Below are 24,423 nucleotides of genomic sequence, written 5' to 3'. Positions count from 1 at the left end.
TATGAGAACCTCTTGCATCTCTACAAACATCTTCAAGTTCAACCTACTCTAATATTTCCCCACCAAAAGCGAGACTTGCTACACATCTCTGGGCTACCGAGTTAGGAACGTTTCATTGCCATCTCGGTATGGCGGACAACTCTTGCTTCAACTTTTTTTTTTTTTTTCATGTACCTTCTCATTCCACCTCTGTGCATACATTGTCCCTGCATACGATCACTATGACTATGATCGCCTTGTTTTATCTGTGTTGATATGATTCTGTCGTCCGCCTATTACAAGAGCTTCGCCAGATTTAGCTTACTATACAACGCATTGCTTATTTGAACATAATCACCTTGGAACCTTCCGAACTCGACTCGTACGTATACCCTGTAAACATTTATTGATTCATAACAACTTGATCCGTTGAAGACCGAGGTATCAAACACAAAAGTTGGCTCCATGTACAAGCCCACAAACAAATATGTCTAAACGAAACATCTCCTATCTACTCCATCGTACTCTGCGGCCTCATAATTCCTCTTCCGAAGAATTCACTAACGACACCGAATCGATCTCTCGAGCGCGCTAATTCCCCCTTGAATAAATCGTGCTGATCGGCCGAATCGACCTGTCGCTGTCTGATGGCACGCATGGTCGCATTTGTCGGCGCACAGACGGGACATTGGGCGTCCTCATCAAGATTGTTCAGACAACGTTCGTGGAAGGAGTGCTTGCAGAGGAAATGCACAGTTGGGAGATCCAGACTTCCGCCGCAGGATTGGCAGCGGCGAGATTGGAAGACGACGGGTTGACTGGTCAAATGATCGAGTTCTTGCTGTTTAGCCGTGGTTTCGGATTTGTAGCTTGTTATCAGACGACGGTTCTGCGAGTGTTAGATTGAGGCTGGTACAGTAGAGATAGGGGTAGGGGGTATTTACGGTAGTGATCTCTTTGCGCTCACGGTCAATATTGTCGCTGAGGTACTTCTTGACGCGGCCCATTGTGACCACGGCATTGTTGCTTAGGGCTTGGATGACCTGAAGCGGGGAGAGGAGTCCGTCTTGATTGATGCGCTGGAGGACTGCGTCGAGCTCGTCGCCTGCTTCTTCGAGGATTTGGGGGCTCGAGGCGAAGTATGTTAGGGCGTCAACGTAGAGCTGGGGCTCGTCGGGTCCGTATCGTCTGAGTGCTTTAATGGCACCTTGGGTATCTTTTGCGGAGGTGAAAGAGCGGAAAATGTCCAGGCGGAGACCTTCTTGTTCGCGGACAAGCGTGGATCCTTCGCGGAAATCTGATAGATCGGACAGGAGAAGGACGTTGGAAGTAGAAATTGGAATCTATGCTGGTCAGGTCGTGCAAACGGGGCCATTGTCTGGAATTACTCACATCTTTCCCTTCAATTAGTTTCTTTGCTTTGGTTTCCCATTCCCGCTTCTCGGATGCGTCTTTCTTGCCCTTGGCTGTATCCAAGTACATTTCGAACAGCGTTGTGAAGAGATCTATCTTAGCATCCCTCTTCAGATCTGGCTTTTGCGCTACAGTCTCAAGGAAGTCGATGAATTCTTTCGGATGATCCACGAATGCGGAGAAGGCCGTGCGAGGCTTGGGGATCTCATAATCTGGTGGCGATTCTTCCGGTTTGTCTTCACTTATCTCTGGCTCAGGCACAGGGGCCTCCGGCTGCTTGCCACTTCCAACTTGCATGTAGCGCAGAGGCAAGAGTGCAGCGAGACTTTGTACTGTGCTTGTGGTTTGCTCTTGAGGCTGTAATGGGTGTTCTACCTCCTTCCGTGGCTGGTATTGACCAGAATAGTAGACCTTGAATAGTTCCGCTGTCTGCTCAGGACAATGGGCCAGGAGCACCCTTGCATACTTCATCAAGTTTGCATAGGCCTAACAAGAATTAGCATGTCTCTTCCCTATGACTGTGCATTTGCTTACCACTTCAGCATCTAAGCGCCAGATGTATTCTACCGCTTCAGCATATTTCTTCGAGTCTTCAATCAAGATATCGACAACCATGTCATTCTCGCCATGTTTCGTTGCAAGGTAGGCCGCTTGTTCATAATAACCCCCTTGTCGGCACATGGCAATGGCCGTTTCAAGATCAAACTTTAGCTCACCAGGAGCCTTGATGAAGGAATCAAGTTTGCTTGTATCTTTGAGTTTTGCGTAACAGTTGAGAAGCAAAGTTGTATGATCGACAGTGGCACGACCATGATCGTGTAGCTCTTCAAGATATTCGATGAGATTATGAATTCGCTGGGTATCCAGATACTGCTGCAAGTTAGTACACTTAGAACCCCAGGAGACGGTATATAATGACCTTTCTGATGACCTGAGAAGGCTCTGTATTATCGATGGCGCGGAGATATTGTTGCATGGCGGTGTCATAGTCACCCCGTTGATACAGGAAGTCTCCATACTTGCGATAGATAGCATTTTGCTGGAGCGGATCGATTCCAATTTTCTGCGCGAGGTTGATTGCCAGAATGTAAAGGTTGCGTTCATATAGAATTTCAAGCTTTTGCTGGAGTGTCTTTTCCCGATAACGGAAGATCTAAGCCAAGGTGTTAGTACTTGACCAGTTCAAACAGAAATGTACTTACCTTTCCGTCCGTCGTGAGCAGAAATAGCTGCCCCCATTCCATAAAAATTTGCTTCATAGGGCTGACAAGAGCTTCGCTGTGCGCGATGAACTTGAGATCCGTATCAAGCAGGGTGAACGTCGTCGTGCCAAAAATTTCCTCGCCGGGGGTAGCAGTGTACTTTCTCAGCGGATCCGACTTTCCAGCGCCAGCCTTGGGCGGACAGACAAGAGCCACATTATCACGGAAAGCATCAATTGATGTCTTCGGGCTCTCAAACGCATAGCTTGCGCCACGACCGCGCGGGCCATAGGTATAGACAGCATCCTCTCGGGCAATGAGAATATCACCACCCTCTTTGTCAAGTGTCATGCAGCCCAAACCGCAGCCAGTATCTTCCAAGACGCGCGCGGGCTGACCCTGTCCGCGCCCAGCGATAACCAGTGTCAGGATCCGGCTTGTTGTGGAGATGTACAGTGTTGTGATGGCGCCATTTTGGACTTGAAGTCCTGTCACCGGTTCCTCGGACTCGAATACGATTCGCTGTCGTGCGCCGCGGTCATGAATCAGGTCGCCTCGGATGATCGTCACGGATCCGTTCGCGAAACCGACGGCTACTTGCGAGAGGTCTTCGGTGGCAGCAAAGGCAGATATCTGGAAATTCGTTAGTATAGACCTTTACCGCTTTTGATATTGTGGGAGCGCACCGGAAACTGCCTCCTGGCATTCTGCACAGAGACAGTCGACAAACACCGCGGACCTCCGTCTTTCTTCTCCGTATCCAGGGCCCAGACTTTCAGGACCGGTTCATTCGATAGATCTTCTGAGACCGTCACGAGTAGAGCGGTGTCGTTAATTTGTCGCATGTGCGTTATTGAACCGGTGTCGTGAGCCTTGAACGATCGCACGACGCGGAAGGCCGAGGAGACGATGTGGACGAAGCCATCGGCGGTGCCGACGAAGAGGTTCGATGCACCGGTGCATATACTCGATAGGTCACTCTGGAGATTGTGTTAGTGGCAGCAGCGCTTGGGCAGGGGGATACGCGGAGGTCTTACACCGAACACTGAAGAGCTGTCCTCTGGTAGTTTCACCGGCGACACGTCGATGAAGTTGAACGCTTTCCACTGTCATTGTTAGATTGAAGCAAAGCGGAATAACATGAGGGCTCTCTTACTGATGTCAAGGCCATATCGGCTCTCCATTGACTGAGATATGCGACTAGACGGTGTCGATGCGGTTCGGAGCTCTCCCCGCTGGCGCTCGGGCCACCTGGTGCCTGACGTCGATCCGCCGGCTTAGGCTTGCGAATCCACATCGCAATGAGAAGCTCTGCTTTGATTTTGTTGGATAGTCATCTACCGGGTGTTTCAGGATGCTTGAGGAGTAGGCGAGAGAATGTTCAATTCCAAATTAAGATAAGTCACACTGTCATAGAGTACAATAGGAAATAGGAAATAGTATATGCTGCCTATGTCTACTAACATGTGGACCAAGATGCCGCCAGTATGCCTCCGCTGATAAAATGCTGAAAGATACAGTATGTGCAAGTGAAGAACAGAAGTAAAAATATGCGAAGTCATGACAGCGTAAATTGTATACCTTAGGATGGATCCATATTGAGAGAATGTGGTTCAAGATTCTGACTCGGCCGTCCAATCTCTTTCACGAAATCAAAGCTTTGCTGAAGCCAGCTTCCAGCATCAGCAATTGCCTGGCTGAGATTGAAACTTTCCACCGCCTGGTTGGCACCTTGGCCATCTTGAACTGCTGCTGACGCAGATTCGTTCGGGTTGATGGGCAAGGAAGCGTTTTTAGCAGACAGGTTATCTGACTTGTGAATGCCAGGCGATGAGCTTCCTTCAACGTCGCCTGATTTGGATTCGGCAGAATGATATTCATAGTCCACGCTGGCTACGTCACTCTGGGGGGGACATAAAGCAACTCGCGTCATGGGGCTTCTTTCTCTTTGATCCAGTAGGCAGGCTTTTGGCCAGATCCGGTAGAGATGCGCGAGGCTTTTTCTCCGTGCTGAAGGCATAGGGAGTAGCTGCATCAAGCATGAACTGCGTATCCATGGCTTGGCTCTTGTTCTTATTGGTCGGGTTCCAACTTGAGTTTTGGCCAGCTTGCTCGATACTGAAGTTGAAGGGCGTGGCTGCATCGAGCATATATTGCGTGCTCATGGCTTGCATCCTATCCTTATCCGCTGATAGAGAGCTTTGTTCAAAATCCCGTTGTAGCGACTGCTCTATGCGATAGAAAGGAGTGACATTTGCTGAATAACTCGTGCCACTCGGTGAATGGATCGCTTTGTTTTGACCAGGCGTAGCGGCATAATACGCCGGGCTGTCCAGGTCCTCCTGGAAGGACTTTTGGGCGTGTAAGAGCGCTGCTTGGGTTGACAGCTGGGTATCAGGACTTGTGCTTGAACCGAGGTCAGTGTCTGCCTTTGGCAATGCCGTCGAGTGCAATGATGTGATTCGATCTGATGCTCCCAGGGGCGCTGGAACCCTTTGAGCGGAGGGCAGATCTTCATATGTATTTTGCTCTGTTGCAACCGGTTCGGGCTCTGTAGAGGGCGCTGTGCCCTGAAAGGTCTCCTTGTCTTCTCCGTCGACGATGTCGGACTGATCTGCGAATCTAAGGTCTTTGGATTGGGTTTTGTGGCTTTCGGCTTCTTTCGGCGGCACTTGCTGAGAAACTGCTTCTTGATCGGGGACATCTGGCGAATCGGATTTTGACAGCTGAACGCTGGCAGCGTGAGTAGAAGGGCGATCGGTGAGGGGCTCTTTCGGGTCGTTGGTCGTAGTGGTATTCACCGACTGAATATTCACAGCACTAGCAGGCTGCGAAGCAACATCTACTTCTTTCCCTGCTGGAGTTCCATCATGCAAAATAGTTTCCTCTTGCAGTATGCTCTCGTCATCCAAGGACGACCTAGACTCCCCCATTAGCGCATCGACGGTATTCGAATCTCGGTAACTGAGATGACGAATTGACAATACGAAGAGAAGGAGGCTCAGTTATAGCCGCAGATCGCCTGAATGGCGATTGTTGTGGTATATGAGGTACTTTGGATATTCTGGGTGAAGTCGAGCTAGTAGACCGTGTCGATTTTGGGGTGCGCCCATTGGAGCTACTCTTGGCAGTTTTCGGTGGAATGTTTTTGACGGGTTGTAGTTTAGATGGAGATCCTGGTGTTTGCGGAACCTGGACCTGGACACTGCGAGCTGGCGGTCGGCGAGCCTTGTCTGATTGACGAGATGCAACCGATATCGTAGGAGAGCTTGGTGGATCGAACTTGGTGAAGTTCATCAGCCTGCGGTCCTTCTTGAGCCAATCAGCCGGACGAGGTCGTACGCTCGATTGACTTTGCACTGATGAATCCGGTAGACCACTCGATTTCACAGGGGAACGCGATTTCCCATTGGAGTCGCCGCGGCCTGACCGCGAAGCTGATTGCGTAGAGTCCCTCCGTGGTGATTTAGATGACAAAGACCGAGCTCCGGGCTGAGCCGAGGAGCTCCCAGCACGATTCAAAGACGACGCTGGTATCTCGTGTTCACGGCCGCTAGCTGGCAAGCTCTCTCTAAATCTCGGTGCGCGCAAATCGGTTTCCTTGACCATACGTTCGGGCGCATTGGCTTTCTCTGGTTGCAACCCCGAAGTGGCTTTCCCACGCTTCCTGCGCTTTTCCCACGGATTCTTCCATTCCTCATCCAACGGGCCTTTCAGTCCAGCGGAGAGAATAAACAATGGTTTGCCCTGCAGATACGACTCGGCGAGTTTCTCAATGCGCTGTCGCTGTGCGGCACTAGCGGCGTCATCCAGTTCATCGTCCGAACCGAGCAAGGCATCGGTGTCAAAGCTGTGGGGCGGGGTAGCGCATGTCTCGAGGGAGAATGGGGAGACCGGGCGCGGGAAGGGCATCGGGCCTGAGTTTGGAGCTCCGGGTAATCAGATAAGTGTAGCCGTGGCAGTTGGTGACTGCGGTGAGGCGGCTTCGGTCGGTTGATCGCAGTCGGTATTCATTTCTGATGCCCAATCTGCGGACAGCTCAAGGCAGACATGTCAGGTCAAGCAACGCGAAAACCACTTAACGCGTGTGTTGATGGAGCAACCTTGGAGCGGTGGGGAAATATTATGTCATCAGATCTATAAACAGACCTCACGTCCACTCTACGTAGCCCTAATGTCACATCTAGCTCTGTTGCTTGGCTAGGTCAGTATAGAAACAGTTCCTGGCTTCATGCTCTTAAAACATCTGGATACTGTGGTTGGACACATCCGTGAGGATACATCGTCCAGCCTTGGAAGGTTTACAAACTACGATGGCAAGAGGTGCACACACTTAACAAGATACTTGAAATAACAGTCGAAAGGATACCTAAAGAGAAAAATGAGAAATGGTTATATGCAGCAGCACAAGAAGAGAGCTAGGGATGCAACCGTCGTGAGAGTCTTCAGTTGTTGAGCTAATCTATGAGCATATCTGGGGGAAGGAAACTAGGTAAGCGGGTAAAGTATTGAGGGAGAGAGGGCCATTGTTGACATTTCAAACACAAAACGCGCTTGCTACGCGTGCAGTGTAGACCTTAGACAAAGCCGCCGGCGAGAGAGTCCACGACGACGACGAAGATAGATTATGAGCTACGTATCAAACGCATCATCTTCTCCAGATGCCCGGTCAAGCCGGACAGTTGGTGAAAAAGTTGCGTCCTCCGGGTGCAGTGTAAGCCCAGGGACACGGTGCAGCTAAGCTGCGATACACAAAAAAAGGTGTGCCAACTGGGGGTAGTGTAAGCCCAGTAGCACAGAGCCCTTAGGCTGGGAGTGCCAAAAATTGGGCCATGGCGAGCACGGCCACGATGATGATGATGTGATCGAAGATGCACTTACCTGACCTACCTGGTGGGGAGAAAGAAAGAGAAGAAGCAAATTGGGGGAGGGAACGGCTTTTATACTCGTGACCACGTGCCAGGACCGGTCTCCCCCGTAAATGGACAGCGCGGGGGGGGCACGATAACGATACCGGTCCTAACTATGCTGGCCCCGGGGGAAGACCCGTGGATCTTGTAGACTTCCAGATTCTTCGGGACCGTGGCCGACAAAGACACCGTCAAGCTCAATGTCCACGGGTATTCCCAAGGGCCAAGCTTCCTGGAAGCCCTGGAGTCCTGCATATAGGCAGTTAAACATCCTGACTTGGATAATTCCATCTCCAGGGTCATTACAACATCTGGGAATCCCTTTAAGGCCCTAGCCAATTGATCTTCAATGTTCTCCCGGGGTCAATGCTGACATCCGGATCTTCAGAATTCACCTAGACATCATCATAGTGTTGAGTATACCGATCACACTTCATGATCATTAGGGCGCCATCCATCTCAATGGCATTGGCATGTCTAGCAGGTCGACCCAGGATAGGCCATAAATCTATAGCGTTGATAGCCATCAAATCCGGAATTTACTGTGACGAGCAATACTAAGAAATGGTAAATCATATTCACACGAAGTAAAACTCTGCGTAATCAAACACTGCACGGGGAAGGATAATGCGATCCAGATCAAAGGGGGGAAACAAAAGATCCACCAGACTCGAGTCATCACACAGCAAGATGACCTATTCAACATGATTCAGATGGGAACAAACAGAGCGCTAACCGAGGTATGAGATGAGGCAATTCGTCTATATCAAAGACCAGGGTATCAAAGCGCGCAACGGGTGCGCGAGAATTGAGAGGGTACACATGCTTCGATGGGGGGAGATTGCCTTGGTTTATTCATGATACATGGAGGAACATCATAGTAAAGGGTGAGTAGAAAGATATAGATCAAAAGACATTGAGACAAGGTTAAAAGGGAGGTCATTAGGAGGTCATCAGAAGGGAGTGCTCGGTACGCTCCTTCATTCGCATGGCTTGGGCTTCGAGGGAGCGGGCCATCAGTTTCGTCACTGGGATTGGTTAGCGGTTGTCATGAGGTAGAATAGTTGAGACGAGCTTACCTGGCCAGACAGCAGCTCGATCCAGAAGACTGGCTGTCGCAATCAATATTTTACATCCGTATCCACCTTCCACAACACTGGGGAGCCGTTGCATGACGCTGAGTGCAGACATGGAATTGCTTTGTTGCACTTGGCTTTGCATCTTGTTTTCGATACTGCCCAGTATCTCCTTGATCTTATCCACCAGCTTGCAATCCTCATCTTCAAGCAGCATGACCCCGGGGACTCCGGTTAGATCTGCATCGTCACGACCCAAGACACCAAGGTAAGGGCCCACACGCTCTTGGACGGTCGTGATCCACTCTGCCAAAACCTGTGCGCAATCGAAAGCGCACATCGCGCACTGGATAGGTAACTCTCGAGATGAGAACTCTGCAAAAGTATTTCCCAAACGATCAGACATGGAGATAGAATCAGCCGCGTAGAACGCCGCTTTACGCAGATGCTTTTCACGTTTCGTCTGACCGGTCTTGTACATGTCTGATAGGGTCTGCATGGGCTCTTCTTGGGTAGGCGTTTTGGAGATTGCGAGATCAGAGACACCCAGGTCAGCGATGGAGTCCCGTCTTTGATTGATAGAACCAGTCAGAGAGGGATCCACCACGTCATCTATTGAGGCGTCTTGGTGCTGGAAGATCTCAGTTCCACGCGCAAGCTCATCTGCCATGCCGTTCCAATCTCGCTGCCAGAACGCTTCTTTGCAGCGTCCAAGATTTACAAACAGACGAACATATGCCAGGTCCAACAGGGGAATACTGTCTGCAGACAGAGGTCCCGCACCAAATGGATTGGGTCGCTCGAGGCTGTGAACAGGATTGCTAGCCCAGGCCGCTTGCCAGGCTCGAAGAGCAGGCTCGATATGTGCTTGCATGGCATCCGTCTCTTGCGCAGTCCATTGACGACCCATGTGTCTTTGGCGGGTTTCCCATATATAGTTGTGCAGTGAGTAGATGAGGACCAAGCACCCGAAAGTACTGGGACGATTTTCCGAATTAGACAGATCATCAGAATTGTAGAACAGGTTCGATGATTGACTTTGTTCTCGTTGGCTGGCTGTCAGGAGAGAGGTCAAAGCGGCCGAGAACGACAGAGTCTTATTCGAGGCAGTTTGACCACCCATCTTCTTCCAGGCCTGAGGTGATTCGGCTGCCCATAGGTCCTCTTCACAAGGGAGATCGAGTCGGATTTCGGAATTGGTAAGTGCGGGTGCATGGTTATATGCTGAGACAAGGAAACTGGAAAGATCGAATATTGCGTAGAGGGTGCGTTTCCGCTCTTCCACAACCTTCCAATTCAACCAGTCCCGGCGTTCTTTAGGCTGGCTGAATGAGGAGGACATCCAATCGTCAATGTCACCAGAGGAGTTTGTCGCGTTGAGTCCAGTGCTGAGGTGGTCTTGAGGTAGATCCTTGGGGTCCAAATGCTGGGTTAGTTCGGCTGCGCGAGCTAGGCTGACCAAGGCTGCACAGTGCGTGCTGGCAATGTCTGCAGAGGTTTTGTCGCCGCAGGTGTGACCATATATCACATTTAAAAGCATCGCCTGCACCAACCAAAGTGGAGTATTGTGGACGGAGTTATCACGGGAAGATTGGGAACGATTGAGAGCGGCAGACATGTCGGCTTTGCGTCGCTCTTCGAGATATAATTGAATCATCTTTTTGGCGGCTTCGAAGAGGTCTTTGGATGCAGCAGTGTCGTATTCGTACAGGGCGCCGATGGCGGCCATAGAGAGGATCAGGCAGCCGCCACCGCCGGCCACGCCTGCAGAACTGAGGTTGAGGTGTCCGCTGGGGGTGCGCAAGTTGTTCGTGTATTCGGGGGCTTGGAAGTTGAGGGTCGGGATATGGAGAAAGGGGACGTGGGGGTGAAAGTAGGTGATGTAGGCCGAAATATATCGCTGCAGGTCCGAAGTGCTGGGAAGTTGACCGGAGCTGTTGAAGCCAGTCGAGCGGGCGAACAGATCGCGGCTGTTTGAAAGTCCACTTGCGGGCTGGGAATACTTGCGGTGATTGAAGCCAGTGGGGGTCGACATACTCGCTAATAGAGCCTGTCGTGTGGATTCTGTAAATGTATCCGTTGAGACTGGGGAATGTTGATTTCGTAGGGCACTATTCGTGAAAGAAACGTTGAGAGGATTAGGAGATTCTCCGTTTGTTGCCAGAGAGGATGAAAACATACTCTGGGAATGCCCTCCCATCATGGGTTGGCCGACCGAAGTCATCGATGGTGGTGTGGCATACGTCTCAGCAAACGGATTCTGAGCCATTAAAGACTTGGGCGAAACGGTCTCCGGAGGGATCCCCAAATCGTTCAACGTCGTCGGGGAGAAATCGATCGCGAACTGGTTGGCGGCGTGGTGGCCAGGGAACGGGTTGTGCCAGCCATTGGAGATCGGGATGCGGTTCGGGCCATCGAGCATGGCCTCGCTAATACCGCTCTGGCTACCAGTACTCATTGCTGATGGCGAAGACTCGTCGATCACCGAGTCGTTGCCATTGCCCATTGCCACCGCCGCATCAAACCCATTCATCCAGTCGAAGTTCATCTCCTCGTCCATCATGGGGTCCACCGCGGGAGGAATTCCATTGTGGTAATGGCCAAAGGGAGACGAGGGGGAGTCACCGAAGCCTTGCGGGGAGCCTGCGAAATGTAATTGTGCTGGGTTTATGGTGCTACCATGACCCATGAGCATACCGTCTATACCCGTGTCGAAACTCCCGTACACCGGAGCAGTCCGAAGTGACCCGGACATATCCATTGGAAGTCCTGAGGTTTCGATCTTAGAAAGCCCGTTCACTGGAGGATGTCCAGAGCTGAATCCCCTATAATCCATGCTTGAGCCAATTGAAGAACTAAGGCTAGGGTGATATGAGTGGCCAGACTGGGGGGCGGATGACGGGTTACCAGCACCCGGGATACCTAGCGCGGCCCCGTCAATGTGGCTAATGGTGTTTGCTCTCGGGCGCACCGATGCCGAAGAGTTATTGGCAATGGAGTTCTTGCGAACGCGGTTAGCGCCGGGTGCGGCACCCGTGCTTTCACGGCGACCGTTTCTCGGTCGAGAAGACGGGGTAGTGGTCATGTGCAGCTTCTGCTGGTGTCGCAGAAGCAGATCACGACGAGCGAAGCAGCGTGCGCAGTCTGGGCATTCGAACGGCTTTTCCTTGGTGTGCGATCGCTCATGGCGCTTGAGGTGCTCCAATCGCGCGAATGAACGACTGCAAGTGGTGCAGACGTGGGGCCGAGGCTTATCTGTCTTGGGGGGCGGGATATTGCCATTGGCACCCGTTTGACCATTCAGGTCGGTCTGTTTCTTTGAGTCTTTCGGGGCTGAGAATAGATGGGTAAGAATTGCACCGAGGATCTTTGTTTGATGAGCCACACTCACCAGGCATGTTTCCCGGAATTTCGTTGATACTGGCAAGGTCTGCCACCGTAGAACTGTAGTCCTGATCTTGACCAACCATACCATCAAACAGCATGCTATTCTTCCGAAGCCTCACAGACCAGAGTGCTGGCTACTGGTCTCGGAGGTGACTCGATTGTGACGGGAAAGTCGTTGAGGGGTGTCAATAAGTCGATTGGGTGGTCGCGTCGGGCCGATAGTTGGCCTTTCGAATTTATACAATGAAGAAGTCGTAACAACTGTTCGGATGACATCAAGTCAGTATTTCTCTCATATGATGCGTATAAGGCGCTATCTCGGCGACCCAGGGTACCGAAACAGACTAATCTGTGAACCTTGCCCTCAGACGGAGGAAGGGAACCAACCAATGACAAGAAAATTTACAGTCGGTCTATCGAACGGATTTGAAAAAAAAAGTAGGGAGGGAAGCTGGGTTGGATTGACAGGATATGAGGACTTGCGGCCGGTATCGCGGGATGGAGGCTAGTGTTGACGTCTTTCGGAAACATCAGCGAACCGCTCCACCGTGACTGGATCTCGGTGAGACAGATGGTTGTGTCCGACTCACATCAAAACCAAGGCAGCTCTGTCAGAAGCTATGGTAACTTTGTCTCCAGGACTCGCGCATCCATTGAGGGAATTGATCTCACAAGGTCGGAAGTGGATATGCGGGAGGAGATAAGGGACGGAGCAGTGCAGATAGGCGATAAGGATGAAAGCGAAGTTGGTGAGAATGAGGCAGATGAAGAAGAAGAAGTTCTAAATTGCCTCCGAAGTTGGAGTAATGTCAGGTCGAGCAGAGCGAGCGACGAGGTACCTCTACTTACATACCGGATAGTCGTGGCAGTAGTGGCGGGTAGTGTACAGCAAAGTATTGGGGAAGTACCCACGATAAGGGGGTCCGAGAGCAAAGGTACACCGGGGGTACATCGACCGCACGCACCAGGGCGATGTCAGGCCCAGAAGCCCACGCAGCAGACGGTAACGATACAGCGTCCAGTCAGTGGGGCTAGACACACGGGCTACCCATTGAGGGCCAATGAGACCCCCACGATTACCCAGGGTGATACCCAATGCGGCGTAGACCAAATCCTATAGACACGCACGGTCAAATGCCCACCAGTTCCTGACTTTCTGTTGCCTGAAGGTTGGTACCGCCGTATTCCGTTACGTCTTATCTGCTTCAGGTAGAATGCACCTATTGCCTGATTACATGGGAAACTTATGACTGATTTATATAGCATATAGCTATTGAGATTGAAATACAATTGAAACAGAAAATCACTACAATCGATGTCTCTTGTTTCTTCTAGGAGTCTTCAACTGTACTTCGTACCTTCTGAGCCACATCACCCCGTGAACTGTCAGATAAATTACCAGATCATATCATAATCTCCCTAAGTCCCGTAATTCCGTAAGATTACAGCAGTATAATCTATACTGCCCTGAGTCGGAGTGGGCCCGAGAGTTACCGGGGTTAACAAGCCCCGAAACGACCTCGTACGGTACTCCGTATTGTTAGGTAGTATCCTTGGTATCATTGACCTCGTGACAACCTCACTTGGTTTCAGGTAAGATCGCCCCCCCTAATTCGAGAATTGCAGCGCTCATTTTGAGAAACGGAAAAAAAAAGAAAATGAATTTGAAAAATGGAACAGAAAATAGAATCTCGGCAGACAAGGCAGAGAGACTCATTATTTGTCCAGAGATCGCGGAACCCACCCTGGGGCTGAGCTAATGGACGAGCCTGGCGGATCCGCCAGAACCATGCGCCATTTTTGTGGGGGAAAATCAGAACAAAAAAACAGGGTTCGTGTGGGGGATTTGCCTTGCCAGCTCGTGTCCAGTCACAGTGCAGAGCCGTTCATTCTGCAGGAGTGCCGGCAAGGGATATCCTCCGGTTCTCATAACACGTTCCGAAGTGGCGAGAGCGAGCGTTTTCTTTTTTTGTTTCGTTGGGCTCCGTTGCTTTCCCCGGAATCCAAACGTTTCCAGAAGATGGGAGTTGCACGTTGCGCCACGCCGTTTTGAGTTTGGGTCGCACGGAACAAGGCGAGGATGGACATCCCCTTGGGCCAGCCGATTGTTGGATCGGGTGTCGGATCTGGGGTCATTGGCTTTGACCAATCCTCTTGGAGGTTTGCCTTTTTGTTCCGTTCTTTGTTCTGGTAGCCCTTTTGTCTCACGGCTTTATTCCGAGGGAACCAAAGGTCACAAAGAAGAAATGCTTTTGGGTTGCAATTGCGTATTTTCCAAATCAATTCAGAGCGTGCATCGTATAGGGTCTGCTCATCGCAATATTCGCACGGACATCTCGTTTGCAGAATCCCCGGACTTGACAACGCGCTAGTCGAACTAGGACACTAGAGCGAGTCTAAGAGGGCTGCAGGTGACCCGAGATGAGTCAAGGGTGGTCGAGCAACAAATGAAACAACAGCGCCGTAAGCCACTTTCCGAGTGAGCTGTCTCTGAGCTGTATCACACAGTATGGGGGATTGATCGACTGGCACCCGGGAATTCCCCAGGCTGGGGAAATAAGCTGCAACTAAAGGTTCAGAGTTTGATAAAAAAGCATCGGCATGGCCTCCCGGCTTGATTTCAATCCATGCATGCACAGATGAAAAGCAACTACCCAGCCACACCAATCTGCTGTCAATCTCCGGGTCACTGTATCCGATATGCGCGGGTCTTGCTCAGAGTTGACAGCGCCCATTTGGCGGCATGTCTCGGCTGGGACTTTGGCAGCACTGTGCAACGGTCACAAATCATCATCAAACCGAAACACAGGCGTTACGCCGTGTACCGTTCGTGAATGCTTCTAGAATGCAGCTTCCCCAGTCCACAGCACGACGTTATCTGCGAGGCGGGTCGATGAAGAAGCAATTTGCCCTGAGCTCGGGCGCCCAAGTCAGGGGCAGATGCCACTCAAGCCCATGGAACCTCAAATACCGATACCTTAGTTCGTATATGGTGGTGCGCTAGTCGAAGTAGGTCGACGAAAAAAAAAAAAAAACATTATTGCGTAACTACGCTTCGCGGATGATCGCTGTCCCGTGTATCCATGCGTGCAACAGTACGGAGTACTCTGTACACAAGAATGTACAATTATAAGAAACGGACCTTTTGCACTGTAAGTCGGCCGGTCTCAGACGCCCAGGATAAGATGCGAAACACCGACTCAGAAATGTCTGGCCCAGAGCTCCGAAGATATCTCCGAAGCGCCAACCTAGCCTTTTCTTATCACGGGGACTAGTGGCCGCTTGTGCACGATGGCATCAACACGGGACGTGGTGGACTTCGTACTCCGTACTCCGTACTGATCGGGCTTCAAGCCTGCGCTTTTGATTTCTAATTCTGTGGTGAGTCTTATACCGGATATGCTAGCCGCTCAGTTGCATATCTTTTTTGGAGCTTCCGAGCTGAGAGTAATGCCATTGGCTGAATTAGCTGCATCATGATAAGTAGACGACCTAGTGTCCGTACTCCGTACAAGTATAGTATACGGGGTACAGGATCAGTTCTATGATCTATACTGTACCCTGTACATGGTAGCAAACCGACTTTAAGGTACTTGACACTCCGTTCATTAAGCCATAGCTTCAAATGAAATATAGAAACACAGCAGGCCACTCGTAGGTTACTTTCCTTTAGTGTCGAATCTCCTGAGGCTCTATCACGCCCAGTGCGTCATTGCAGATCCACAATTACATGACCGTGTCAATACCGTCAAGTCGCCAGCGTGGACCAGAATGACCTCAACAGTAGTGGACGCCGCAAGAATGTTTTCTGCGCAGATAATTACCCACCGTTTAACCGGTGATCAGATAAAAATCATAAAAAAACGCCAACCGCTGGAGCCAGACCATATTCCATATTGCATGCAGAGTAATATGCACTTGTATTAACGGTAGTGGCAAATGCTTCTAATCTAAGTGACAGGACCGGATGATCGCGATCAGCGACGGGATATCGAAATCGAAATACTCCGTACGTGTAGATGCGAAAAGGGATTCGGCAATTCCACATCGGCGTATCCCGACAAGGCGACAAACCAGCTTGGCAGTGTCACACGGAATCCACAGCCAGTGGCCAACCACATATCAATTTGAAACGAGTATGCGCAAACTGAAAAGCAGAGATAGAGTGGAGTGCCGCCATGGAAATTACAGCCGGTGATTTATTGTTCTTTGTTGATTCGCGATGTTCTCGGCCGTGCCTGGGCGGACAGCGATGGGGCTAGCGATAGCTGGATATCGTTTAATCTTGGAGATAGCGACTAGTCTATCTGACCAACAGAATTTAGTCGACGGGCGCTTCAGCCCGTGGTCTCACTGGTCGAGTCCCTGGATCAAAGTTTCGAGCGTCAGGTCCGATCAGACTGAGAGCTGCCAATTGTGGCTAGGTGTGGTTGGACCTGGGAGTGCTTTTGTGGCATTTTGTGGCAATAAGACACTTCTCAAGGTTGGTCCAGCGCTAAGAACGTTGAAGATGTTATATTTAGTGTTCAAGACATGTTGGGAGGGAATGTAACCCTGGAAGATTTCACTATGACTAAGATGACTTGGTCGCAGATTCATCTAATCAGTCACTCACAACGATAGTTATGCATTTGATGAAAACATCTTCAACTCCGTATCGGATAAGAAATTCACTACGACGCAGTAGCCCCGGAAACCCCAGAAGCCCTGGAGTCCAGTGGTAATTCACCGGAGAAAGACCGATGTCGCAAAAACGGAGCTATTTTAGCCTGTTTTTCGCACGCATCAAACGTGCGCGGGTTAGATCTGATGTGATTGACCGGGCTGGTTAGGGCGTGCATTAGTCGTAATTATTGCAGGCGCGATGACGGGGTGTATTCGACGTCTTTTTTGCGGATTGGATAGGAGCAGACTTCGCCGGCGTAGATCAAGCGATCCATTGGTTTTCTAGCGTCCGAGTTGTACCTTGCGTGGTGTTATGCAGTGAGATTCTTTGCCTCTAACAGACCCTACTATAGACACTTCGTACTCCGATACTTGGATGTAGTATTTGGAGTATTTGTACTCCGTAGTGATTTGTACATACGAGAGTATCGCAGCAACACAAGCACAACAGTCGTCTGACAATGAAAATGCGCTCAACAGTCTCCATCCAAATTAATGCATGTCATACATTCCCGGCTCCAACATTTCCATATTTCTGCGACACAATCAAGAGAGACAAGTACATATGGTGTTGGGATCGCCTCGCACTGACATTTAAACACCCAAGTCTTCGACATCGCCACAATGCACAGCCAAAGACCATAGACCTCGCCAAGGTCGATCTTTGTGTACTCCGTACTTAGTCAACTATACCTATTCACTAAGATATAAGTCCCTCATCCACATACGTAGTCATATAATTATCAAATCCAATCCCAACGTAGTATACTCCAACGGCCGCCACCCACCAGTGCAGGATCATTAAACCGACTGGTCCAGCCATTCGTCGCACCCGACTCTGAGAAAATTGCATGTAGGCCTAGGTCGCAATGTAATTAATGGCGCATTGGCGATCTGGCACGGTCCATCCTGCGACCGAAGTGACCTTTCCATGCAGGATGCCCCGGCTAACGCCATGCACTTCGCTTTCTGACTTTACGGCGGCTTTACATTACCGTTGGCGTGTGAGCGAGGCGATGCACCGCCGTGGAAGTAGGGAATCGAAAGGCCCAAGACATACGGCGACGATGAGGTACCAGACGTAATGCGGATTGTCCCCTTCACTGTGAGTATGTTTTGCATTGCATTGCCCCTCCCCCTCCTTGATGATCGAACTGGCCTCGGTTGGGGATTGGCGGAATTATGGAGCTAATTCCGCTGTTGACGTTATTGATGGTCAAAGCGATCAGTACGGAGTACATAGACGCCCATTGTCGTGTTGGTTTTCAGACGGCGCCAGGGACAGGACGGGTCCTTCGAGATCAATGTGCTGAATGGAAGAAACTGTGAAATGATGTCTATATACTTTTCCAGACCTAAAGACATGATTTTGGTTCACCACCCCAGCCACAAGACAAGGGCCCAACTCCGAGCGTAATGATATTGAGGAGCAAAAATATTCACAGAATTCGAATGGTATATGAGCAAGACATGGCACATGCAATTTCCGAGTCGGTCGGAGCGTAGAGACATATCTGCGTCTAGACACTGATGGTCTTGAAAACACTAGAAGGCAAGATAGGTTAGCTGGGGTTATGATCCTCCGGCGGGAGATCGCATACCTGAATCCGTTGCTACCGGTAGCCATGAGCGTACCGGGCATTTGTGCCTGCCAGTGGAGCTCCTTAACGGACTCCATGTAGTGCACGAAGAGCAATTGGGAGGGAATATCCGCCATGCTGGCAGCGCGGCTCTCCTCGTCATCCAGCTCGACGGCCAGATCCCAGAGAGTGACGGTGTTGTCTGCGGAGCCAACGGCAACAACACTGTCATCGGTCGGGTGCCATTCAATACTGGTGACGGGCTCCTTGTGGAAGTCGAACGATGCGACGGGGGAGGAGGTGATCTGGGCAGAGGGTGCGGCGGCATTGGGCTTCCAGTGACGCAGATCCCAGACGGCCCACTGTCCGTCATCGGCACCTGTTGCCAAAAGGTGAGCGGTCTGGTTGGACCAGCTCATGACGTTGACATCAGTGTTGGAGACCTGAACGTCCACGGCGGGCTTGCGCGACTTGGATCGCACATCCCACACCTTGACACTTCCGTCACTGCTTGCAGACGCAAACACGTTGCGCTCGTTGGGAGACCATTGCAATTCCTCGATCGAAGAGGCGTGGCCAGTGAAGGGTCGGGTGTCGGTAACCCAGCCGCCGCCTTCGGTGCGGGTGGTAGCGTAGATCAGACCGTCATTGTCACCGGTCAACAGCTTTCCAAGTGGCTGGAGCGGGGACCAATCGAGCGCATAACCTTCAGTCTTGTGCATGCGCAAGGTTGAAAGAGGCTTGGAAGCGGAGGGGGGAGAATGGTACCGGGGACATCGAAGCTGGAAAGGTGGGCGGTAACGTCGTGGATGACGACTTGGGAGTTCTCGAGCCAAGTCGCGGTAAGGGTCTGTGGGGGCTTGGAGTAATCACCGGACTGGGAGGGGGTCTGGTGGGTGCGAATGCGGTTTGTTGTTGAGCCAAGCGGGATGGACTTGTGCTCGAGAATGGGCTCGCCCATGTCGTCGTCGTCCGAGTCGCTGTCTGACTCGGCTTCTTTCTCCATTTTGCTAAGACCGCTCATCTTAATGACCATCAATTCGTTATCCTTGGCCTTGGATCCTTCGGCTTGGGTACCAGTGACGGCGTAGACAGTGCCAGGGTAGGTCTTGCGGTTGTCACCAAGCGAGTCGCGCACAATGTCGAAGGAAAGGCATGGCCATGGCGTGCTCAATGTGTGAAGCATATCGTAGGTGGAAGGATCGGGCGATAGCGTCTCTCCGGGTGCCAGTTTTGTGCGTCCAGGAATGAAAGTTTCCTTGTCAACCTCCATAGCTTCTATAGTGATAAAAAAAGAGTCAGCGACATTGTTGCAATTAATATAGCGATAGTCATTGGTTTTGCGCACCCTTCTCCTCCTCCTCACGCTCGGCATCAGGGCGACCATCGACACCAGCCTCGAGGATCTCATCTTCACTCTCGAACTCGTCCTCGAACTCGTCTTCAAACTCCCCCGCTTCGTCCATGGGGACCTCGGCGATTGGTCGCTCGCCTGCCTTGAGAGCAGACTGCTCCACAGATTCGGCGCTTCTCTTGGACATCTTGAGAGAAATCCGATGTAGTATAAATGGGAGAAGTGGAAGGTATAGAGGGGTGTGCGATAAGAACTTTTTTCCCGTAAATTTTGGCAAAAGCGTGGGAGGGGCGCTAAACCTATCGCGGACTAGTGTCAGATCCCAGTTGCCCGCCTTGAGCTGAATGTACCTGAGGTGCCTGGCGTGTCTAGGCCTGACTTATTTCAAGGATCTAGTTGCGATTCATTTCTCGTCCGGTACCTGCATTGCGTGTGTGTTGGGCTGCCAACTCGCCTCCTTGTCGCATCCAATTCTCATTTCTCCCTGTGTTTACTCAGGGACCAACCCTCTCCGCTTAACTCCCGAGACACAGCTCCTCGACTTCAATTTTCTCAATCCCTTGAAACATACTGCGTCATATGCAATCTCGTTAGCTTGAGCTGGAATTTCAGCACTGTTTATTGGTGAGTTTCCGCCCTGAGTCTCATTTCCGGGTCATGTGTTGACAATCAGGGTGTCTGACAGCCTGCACCACTCAAGTCGGTAATACACACCACGAGGCCAAAATGGAATTCGCCCAACCTCCCTCGGAGACTGCGCCTGCGCACGACGCTGATGTGCCTATTGCTCCCACTGTCGCCGAACCCGAGCAGACTGCCCAAGGAGATCAGACGCCGCAGCCACAGGAGGAGCCGCAGCCGGAGTTGCAACAGGAACAGGAGACCCCAACCCAGCAACCTGCCGAACAGCCGGCGCCTGTCATGGTCAACATAGAGGAACCGGCGTCTGAGCACATAAGTGCCCGTGCCGCCATCAATAATGGCTACAACAGCGACTCCAAGGCGCATTATCACTCTCGATCGACCGACTTCCATCAATCTGCCCCCGAATACCCTGCCCAAGACACAGATCAGTCACGCCAAAACTCATCTCCCTCCCTTAGCCACCACCCCCTCCCTGTTCCCAACTCCCGACCTGGATCTGGACTTTCCAGTGGCCCTGAACGCCCTGGTCCCTCTCAGCAACAGCAACAAGAAGCCGGTCAGCGACAAGCTGCGCAGAGCAACAAGAATAGTGTTGTCATTAAAGTCGGCATGGTGGGTGATGCACAGATTGGAAAGACTAGTTTGATGGTCAAATATGTGGAAGGCAGCTGGGATGAAGATTACATCCAAACCCTGGGTAAGCTGGATTGATGCCATGCAAGGCAATGCCGTTGATTCCAAATTACTAACGATATCCGCAGGTGTCAACTTTATGGAGAAGACTATCTCAATCCGCAACACTGAAATCACCTTCTCGATCTGGGATCTGGGTGGTCAGCGCGAGTTTGTTAACATGCTGCCCCTTGTCTGCAATGATGCCGTCGCAATCCTGTTTATGTTTGATCTCACTCGCAAGAGTACGCTCAACTCGATCAAGGAGTGGTACCGTCAAGGCCGTGGCTTCAATAAAACCGCCATCCCATTCCTGGTTGGCACCAAATATGATCACTTTGTTAATTTCCCCCGTGAAGATCAAGAAGAGATCTCTATCCAGGCCAAGCGATTCGCAAAGGCGATGAAGGCCAGTCTCATCTTCAGCAGCACCAGCCACAGCATCAATGTGCAGAAGGTATGGTTGACCCACCCACTATTTGTCCGTTCCACTGGAGAGAGGTCATATTTGCTAATGCGTTGCAGATCTTCAAGATCGTTCTGGCCAAGGCGTTCGACTTGAAGTGCACCATTCCGGAGATCGAGAACGTTGGGGAGCCTCTGCTTCTCTACAAGAACGTTTAACAACTGCCCGCTTGCCCTGACGATTATGTACATTGGGACGAAGTGACGCTGTTGATGATCGACGCTGGCCCTCTAACCTCACGGCTTCACCACTTTGTGAATTTCTATTTCCTTTCTCCAATGATGTACTTGACCTTTCTTATGTCTATGTCGGCCCTGAAAACTTCTATGAACATGCTGTACGCTATCTGAAGTCTCGGGGCATGATACTTGTCTCTCTATTTTCTCCTTCTCCTTGTCATTTTCTTCGGTGCATGTTTTTCCTTCATTTACCACTGAACGTACCTAGTCTTTTTTTTTTTGTCCATGTGCCAGGCCGCCTTGAGGCGTTTGGGAGTGTGAGCCCTGGAGGGTAATATGCTGAAAATACAATTTTTCTCTCATTTCTGTTGAGTCGCAACGTTCATAGATGTAAAGATGCAAATACAGACTTGGTTCCGTGGAACCTGCAACGCGGAAGACTTCTTATTGGCAACCATTCACGTCGAGCTCCCTTCAAAACCAAGGCTCCAACTGGTGTCTAATTCTGCTGTTGATTTCATCGGCGAATTGAGCTGACAGGGCTTCTGCCGTGGCCGATACGACCTATATTTAGGGCATTTGGTTTAGTGCCGGGGCTACGTTTCGCCCCCGCCAAGCCACGGCGAGAGAGAGGTACTTGAATTAAAAGTCGCGACTGCTGTCTATTTGATCTGGCTACATACCCCCTACCTCCACGAACGCGGTGCAGGCGTCATGAACGAAGAGCCGCAGCTGAATTCAATTCAGCAGAGGATCGCCGCTCTGAACCAGTCGCAGCTGGCCCGCCCACCGGGAGCACCTGAGCCACCATTCCTCCGCCCAACACCCGAACGGAGCGCATCCGCCAACAATCCACCCTCCTACGACTCTATCGGATCCGTGGCGGACCGATCACATATTGGAAATGAGCCGGCAGATGAAAGGACCCAGCGGCCAGTCCTGCAGGCGCCTGCAATGGAGACCCTCAGGCCGGACGTGAAGCCAAAGAAGAAGCCCCCTCCGCCGGTGCCCACGCGCAAAGCAGCTCCTCCACCTCCACCAGCTCGCCCTAGCTTGCCTCCGCGAAGACCAACCGAGCAAAACCGCAGACCTTCCCTCGACTCAGCCACTTCCGATGCTTCGTATTCAACAGCGTCGACCGCAGCTACTGTGGGGCGAGGTGCCTCAACAACCTCAGTGAACTCCACTGGGAATGGTCGCATAAAGGCGCCTGCATGGGGTGAAACCGAACTACCTACGCTGCCTCCTCGGAGGCCAAAGGAGGCAATCGCGGAACCACCACCGCGACCAACCCTTAGTAGCAAGAGGAGCTTGGGTGGCTTGTCTTCTAAATTTACCTCAAAGTTCAACCTGCCAGGCTCCAAACCACCGCCTGTGCCATCACCTTCCCCGAGGCCTAGTCAGCCTCCTCGTCGCGAGACGGAAGGAGAAGCCCCAGTTCCCAAACTGCCCCCGCGTCGACCATCTGGCGTACAGGCGGACCAGAATGGGGCATCTCCTGAGGTAGCACCCAGCTTGCCCATCCGGAGAACGCTACCACCGCCACCATCGGCTGCCAAGATACAGGATGCTCGACAATTCGGATTCGGCAATAAAAGTCCAAGCCTTCCATCACGGCCCAGCAGTACTGCCCCTGGTGGTACACCACCGCCAATACCGCATGGCTCTCGTCCAGATCTGTCCAAGATCTTGGCTACTAAACCACGCTTCGATGGCTCAAATGCGCCTGCAACCCCTCCTGTCCCTGCGTCCGACGAGTGTCTAGTTTGTCGAGACTTCTCTGGCCCAGACAATCATGCCGCTCGCTATCCTCGTGCATCACTTCCCTCACACGATATGACGTGGTTGGCGAATGAGCTGACTGCACCATTCCCATCTTTGACAGACAAAGCACGATCAATATTCACATGGCTGCATCACAATGTCCTTTACGATACCCATGCCTTCTTTAATAATTGTGTCAAGCCTTCTACGCCCGCCAGCACTCTAGCCACTGGTTTGGCAGTTTGTGAAGGGTATGCAGGGCTATTCGCAGCGCTAGCCACCCATGCCGGGCTAGAAGCTGTCGTGGTCGGCGGCCACGGAAAGGGATTCGGACACGTTGCTCTGGGGCCAGGAGCCTCTGTCCCTCCATACGCAGGCAACCATGCTTGGAACGCAGTCAAGATCGACGGAGGCCGCTGGAAGCTAATTGATGCCTGCTGGGGAGCAGGAGCAATCGAAGGTGCCGGCCAACCCTACAAGCAGCGATTTGAGCCTGCCATGTTCTACATATCAAACGAAGAGTTCGGTCTAAAGCACTTCCCCGAAAACAGGCGCCACTTCTACCGAGAAGATGGCCGCCCAGACCTTACCTGGGAAGAATATGTCCTCACAGACCCAGATCGTCCCAACGGCGTAGAAAGCCTTAAGGTCTACAGTGACGCAGACAAGCGCACCATTGGCCGCAAAACATTCTCACCCCAAGGCCTGCACATCTCAGTCAGCACGCCCGGATCAATGCGCTTCCAGTTTGGTCTTCTTTGTCCTCATTGGACCTTATCCCGCCACAGCCACATCAACAACGCTGGACTGTTCCTTCTTATGATTCATGGCGTGGACGGCCGCAACGATGACAGACTTCCCTTCACGCACGTTGCAGGATCGGGCCCATCTGGCGGTGGCGAGTTCTGGTATGTTGATGTTCCCGATGCGCGTATGCTTGGCGCACCAGGTCAAAAGCTGCAGTTGGCGGTCTTGACTAGCTTTGGGGATCGGAAAGATGCGAGTGGGGTTACAGCGCAGGAATTCCAGGAGAAGGTCGGTCGTGTTGGCATGGCTTGGGCTTATGTGGCTGAGTGGGAGTTGGTTCGGTAGATGCTTTAGCGCCTTGCATTGTTCATATAAGCGTTGAAT

The 24,423-nt window shown here is 51.5% G+C and overlaps 6 protein-coding genes across 6 annotated transcripts; 2 read left to right on the top strand and 4 right to left on the bottom strand.

The window, feature by feature from the left end:
• Window positions 1-824: 824 nt before the first annotated feature.
• N7506_002124 (tethering complex subunit PEP5) lies at window positions 825-3,778 on the bottom strand (the record flags this gene model as incomplete). Its single annotated transcript, XM_056951420.1, has 8 exons — window positions 825-1,322; window positions 1,372-1,878; window positions 1,927-2,262; window positions 2,312-2,545; window positions 2,595-3,227; window positions 3,281-3,574; window positions 3,632-3,693; window positions 3,751-3,778. The coding sequence occupies 8 exons, from the start codon at window positions 3,776-3,778 to the stop codon at window positions 825-827; spliced, it is 2,592 nt and encodes an 863-aa protein (XP_056817335.1).
• A 714-nt stretch (window positions 3,779-4,492) lies between these two features.
• N7506_002123 (uncharacterized protein) lies at window positions 4,493-6,506 on the bottom strand (the record flags this gene model as incomplete). The annotated part of the gene is made up of 2 exons (XM_056951419.1): window positions 4,493-5,518; window positions 5,649-6,506. The coding sequence occupies 2 exons, from the start codon at window positions 6,504-6,506 to the stop codon at window positions 4,493-4,495; spliced, it is 1,884 nt and encodes a 627-aa protein (XP_056817334.1).
• A 1,940-nt stretch (window positions 6,507-8,446) lies between these two features.
• Window positions 8,447-12,065, bottom strand: amdX (putative C2H2 transcription factor (AmdX); the record flags this gene model as incomplete). Its single annotated transcript, XM_056951418.1, has 3 exons — window positions 8,447-8,532; window positions 8,584-11,913; window positions 11,972-12,065. 3 exons carry the CDS (start codon window positions 12,063-12,065, stop codon window positions 8,447-8,449), a joined length of 3,510 nt encoding a protein of 1,169 aa, XP_056817333.1.
• Window positions 12,066-18,152: 6,087 nt separating this feature from the next.
• N7506_002121 (ribosome biosynthesis protein RRB1) lies at window positions 18,153-19,753 on the bottom strand (the record flags this gene model as incomplete). The annotated part of the gene is made up of 4 exons (XM_056951417.1): window positions 18,153-18,177; window positions 18,234-18,918; window positions 18,981-19,490; window positions 19,561-19,753. The coding sequence occupies 4 exons, from the start codon at window positions 19,751-19,753 to the stop codon at window positions 18,153-18,155; spliced, it is 1,413 nt and encodes a 470-aa protein (XP_056817332.1).
• A 539-nt stretch (window positions 19,754-20,292) lies between these two features.
• Window positions 20,293-21,507, top strand: N7506_002120 (Spg1/Tem1 GTP-binding protein; the record flags this gene model as incomplete). Its single annotated transcript, XM_056951416.1, has 3 exons — window positions 20,293-20,908; window positions 20,973-21,340; window positions 21,409-21,507. 3 exons carry the CDS (start codon window positions 20,293-20,295, stop codon window positions 21,505-21,507), a joined length of 1,083 nt encoding a protein of 360 aa, XP_056817331.1.
• A 735-nt stretch (window positions 21,508-22,242) lies between these two features.
• N7506_002119 (uncharacterized protein) lies at window positions 22,243-24,384 on the top strand (the record flags this gene model as incomplete). Its single annotated transcript, XM_056951415.1, has 1 exon — window positions 22,243-24,384. The coding sequence occupies one exon, from the start codon at window positions 22,243-22,245 to the stop codon at window positions 24,382-24,384; it is 2,142 nt and encodes a 713-aa protein (XP_056817330.1).
• Between the last annotated feature and the right edge of the window lie 39 nt (window positions 24,385-24,423).

The sequence above is a fragment of the Penicillium brevicompactum genome (genome assembly GCF_028827555.1).
Source record: "Penicillium brevicompactum strain IBT 35665 chromosome Unknown utg000001l_segment0_segment0, whole genome shotgun sequence".
Lineage (NCBI taxonomy): Eukaryota > Fungi > Ascomycota > Eurotiomycetes > Eurotiales > Aspergillaceae > Penicillium > Penicillium brevicompactum.
Note: the sequence above shows the minus strand (reverse complement) of the source record. Positions and strands in the feature narration are given on the sequence as shown.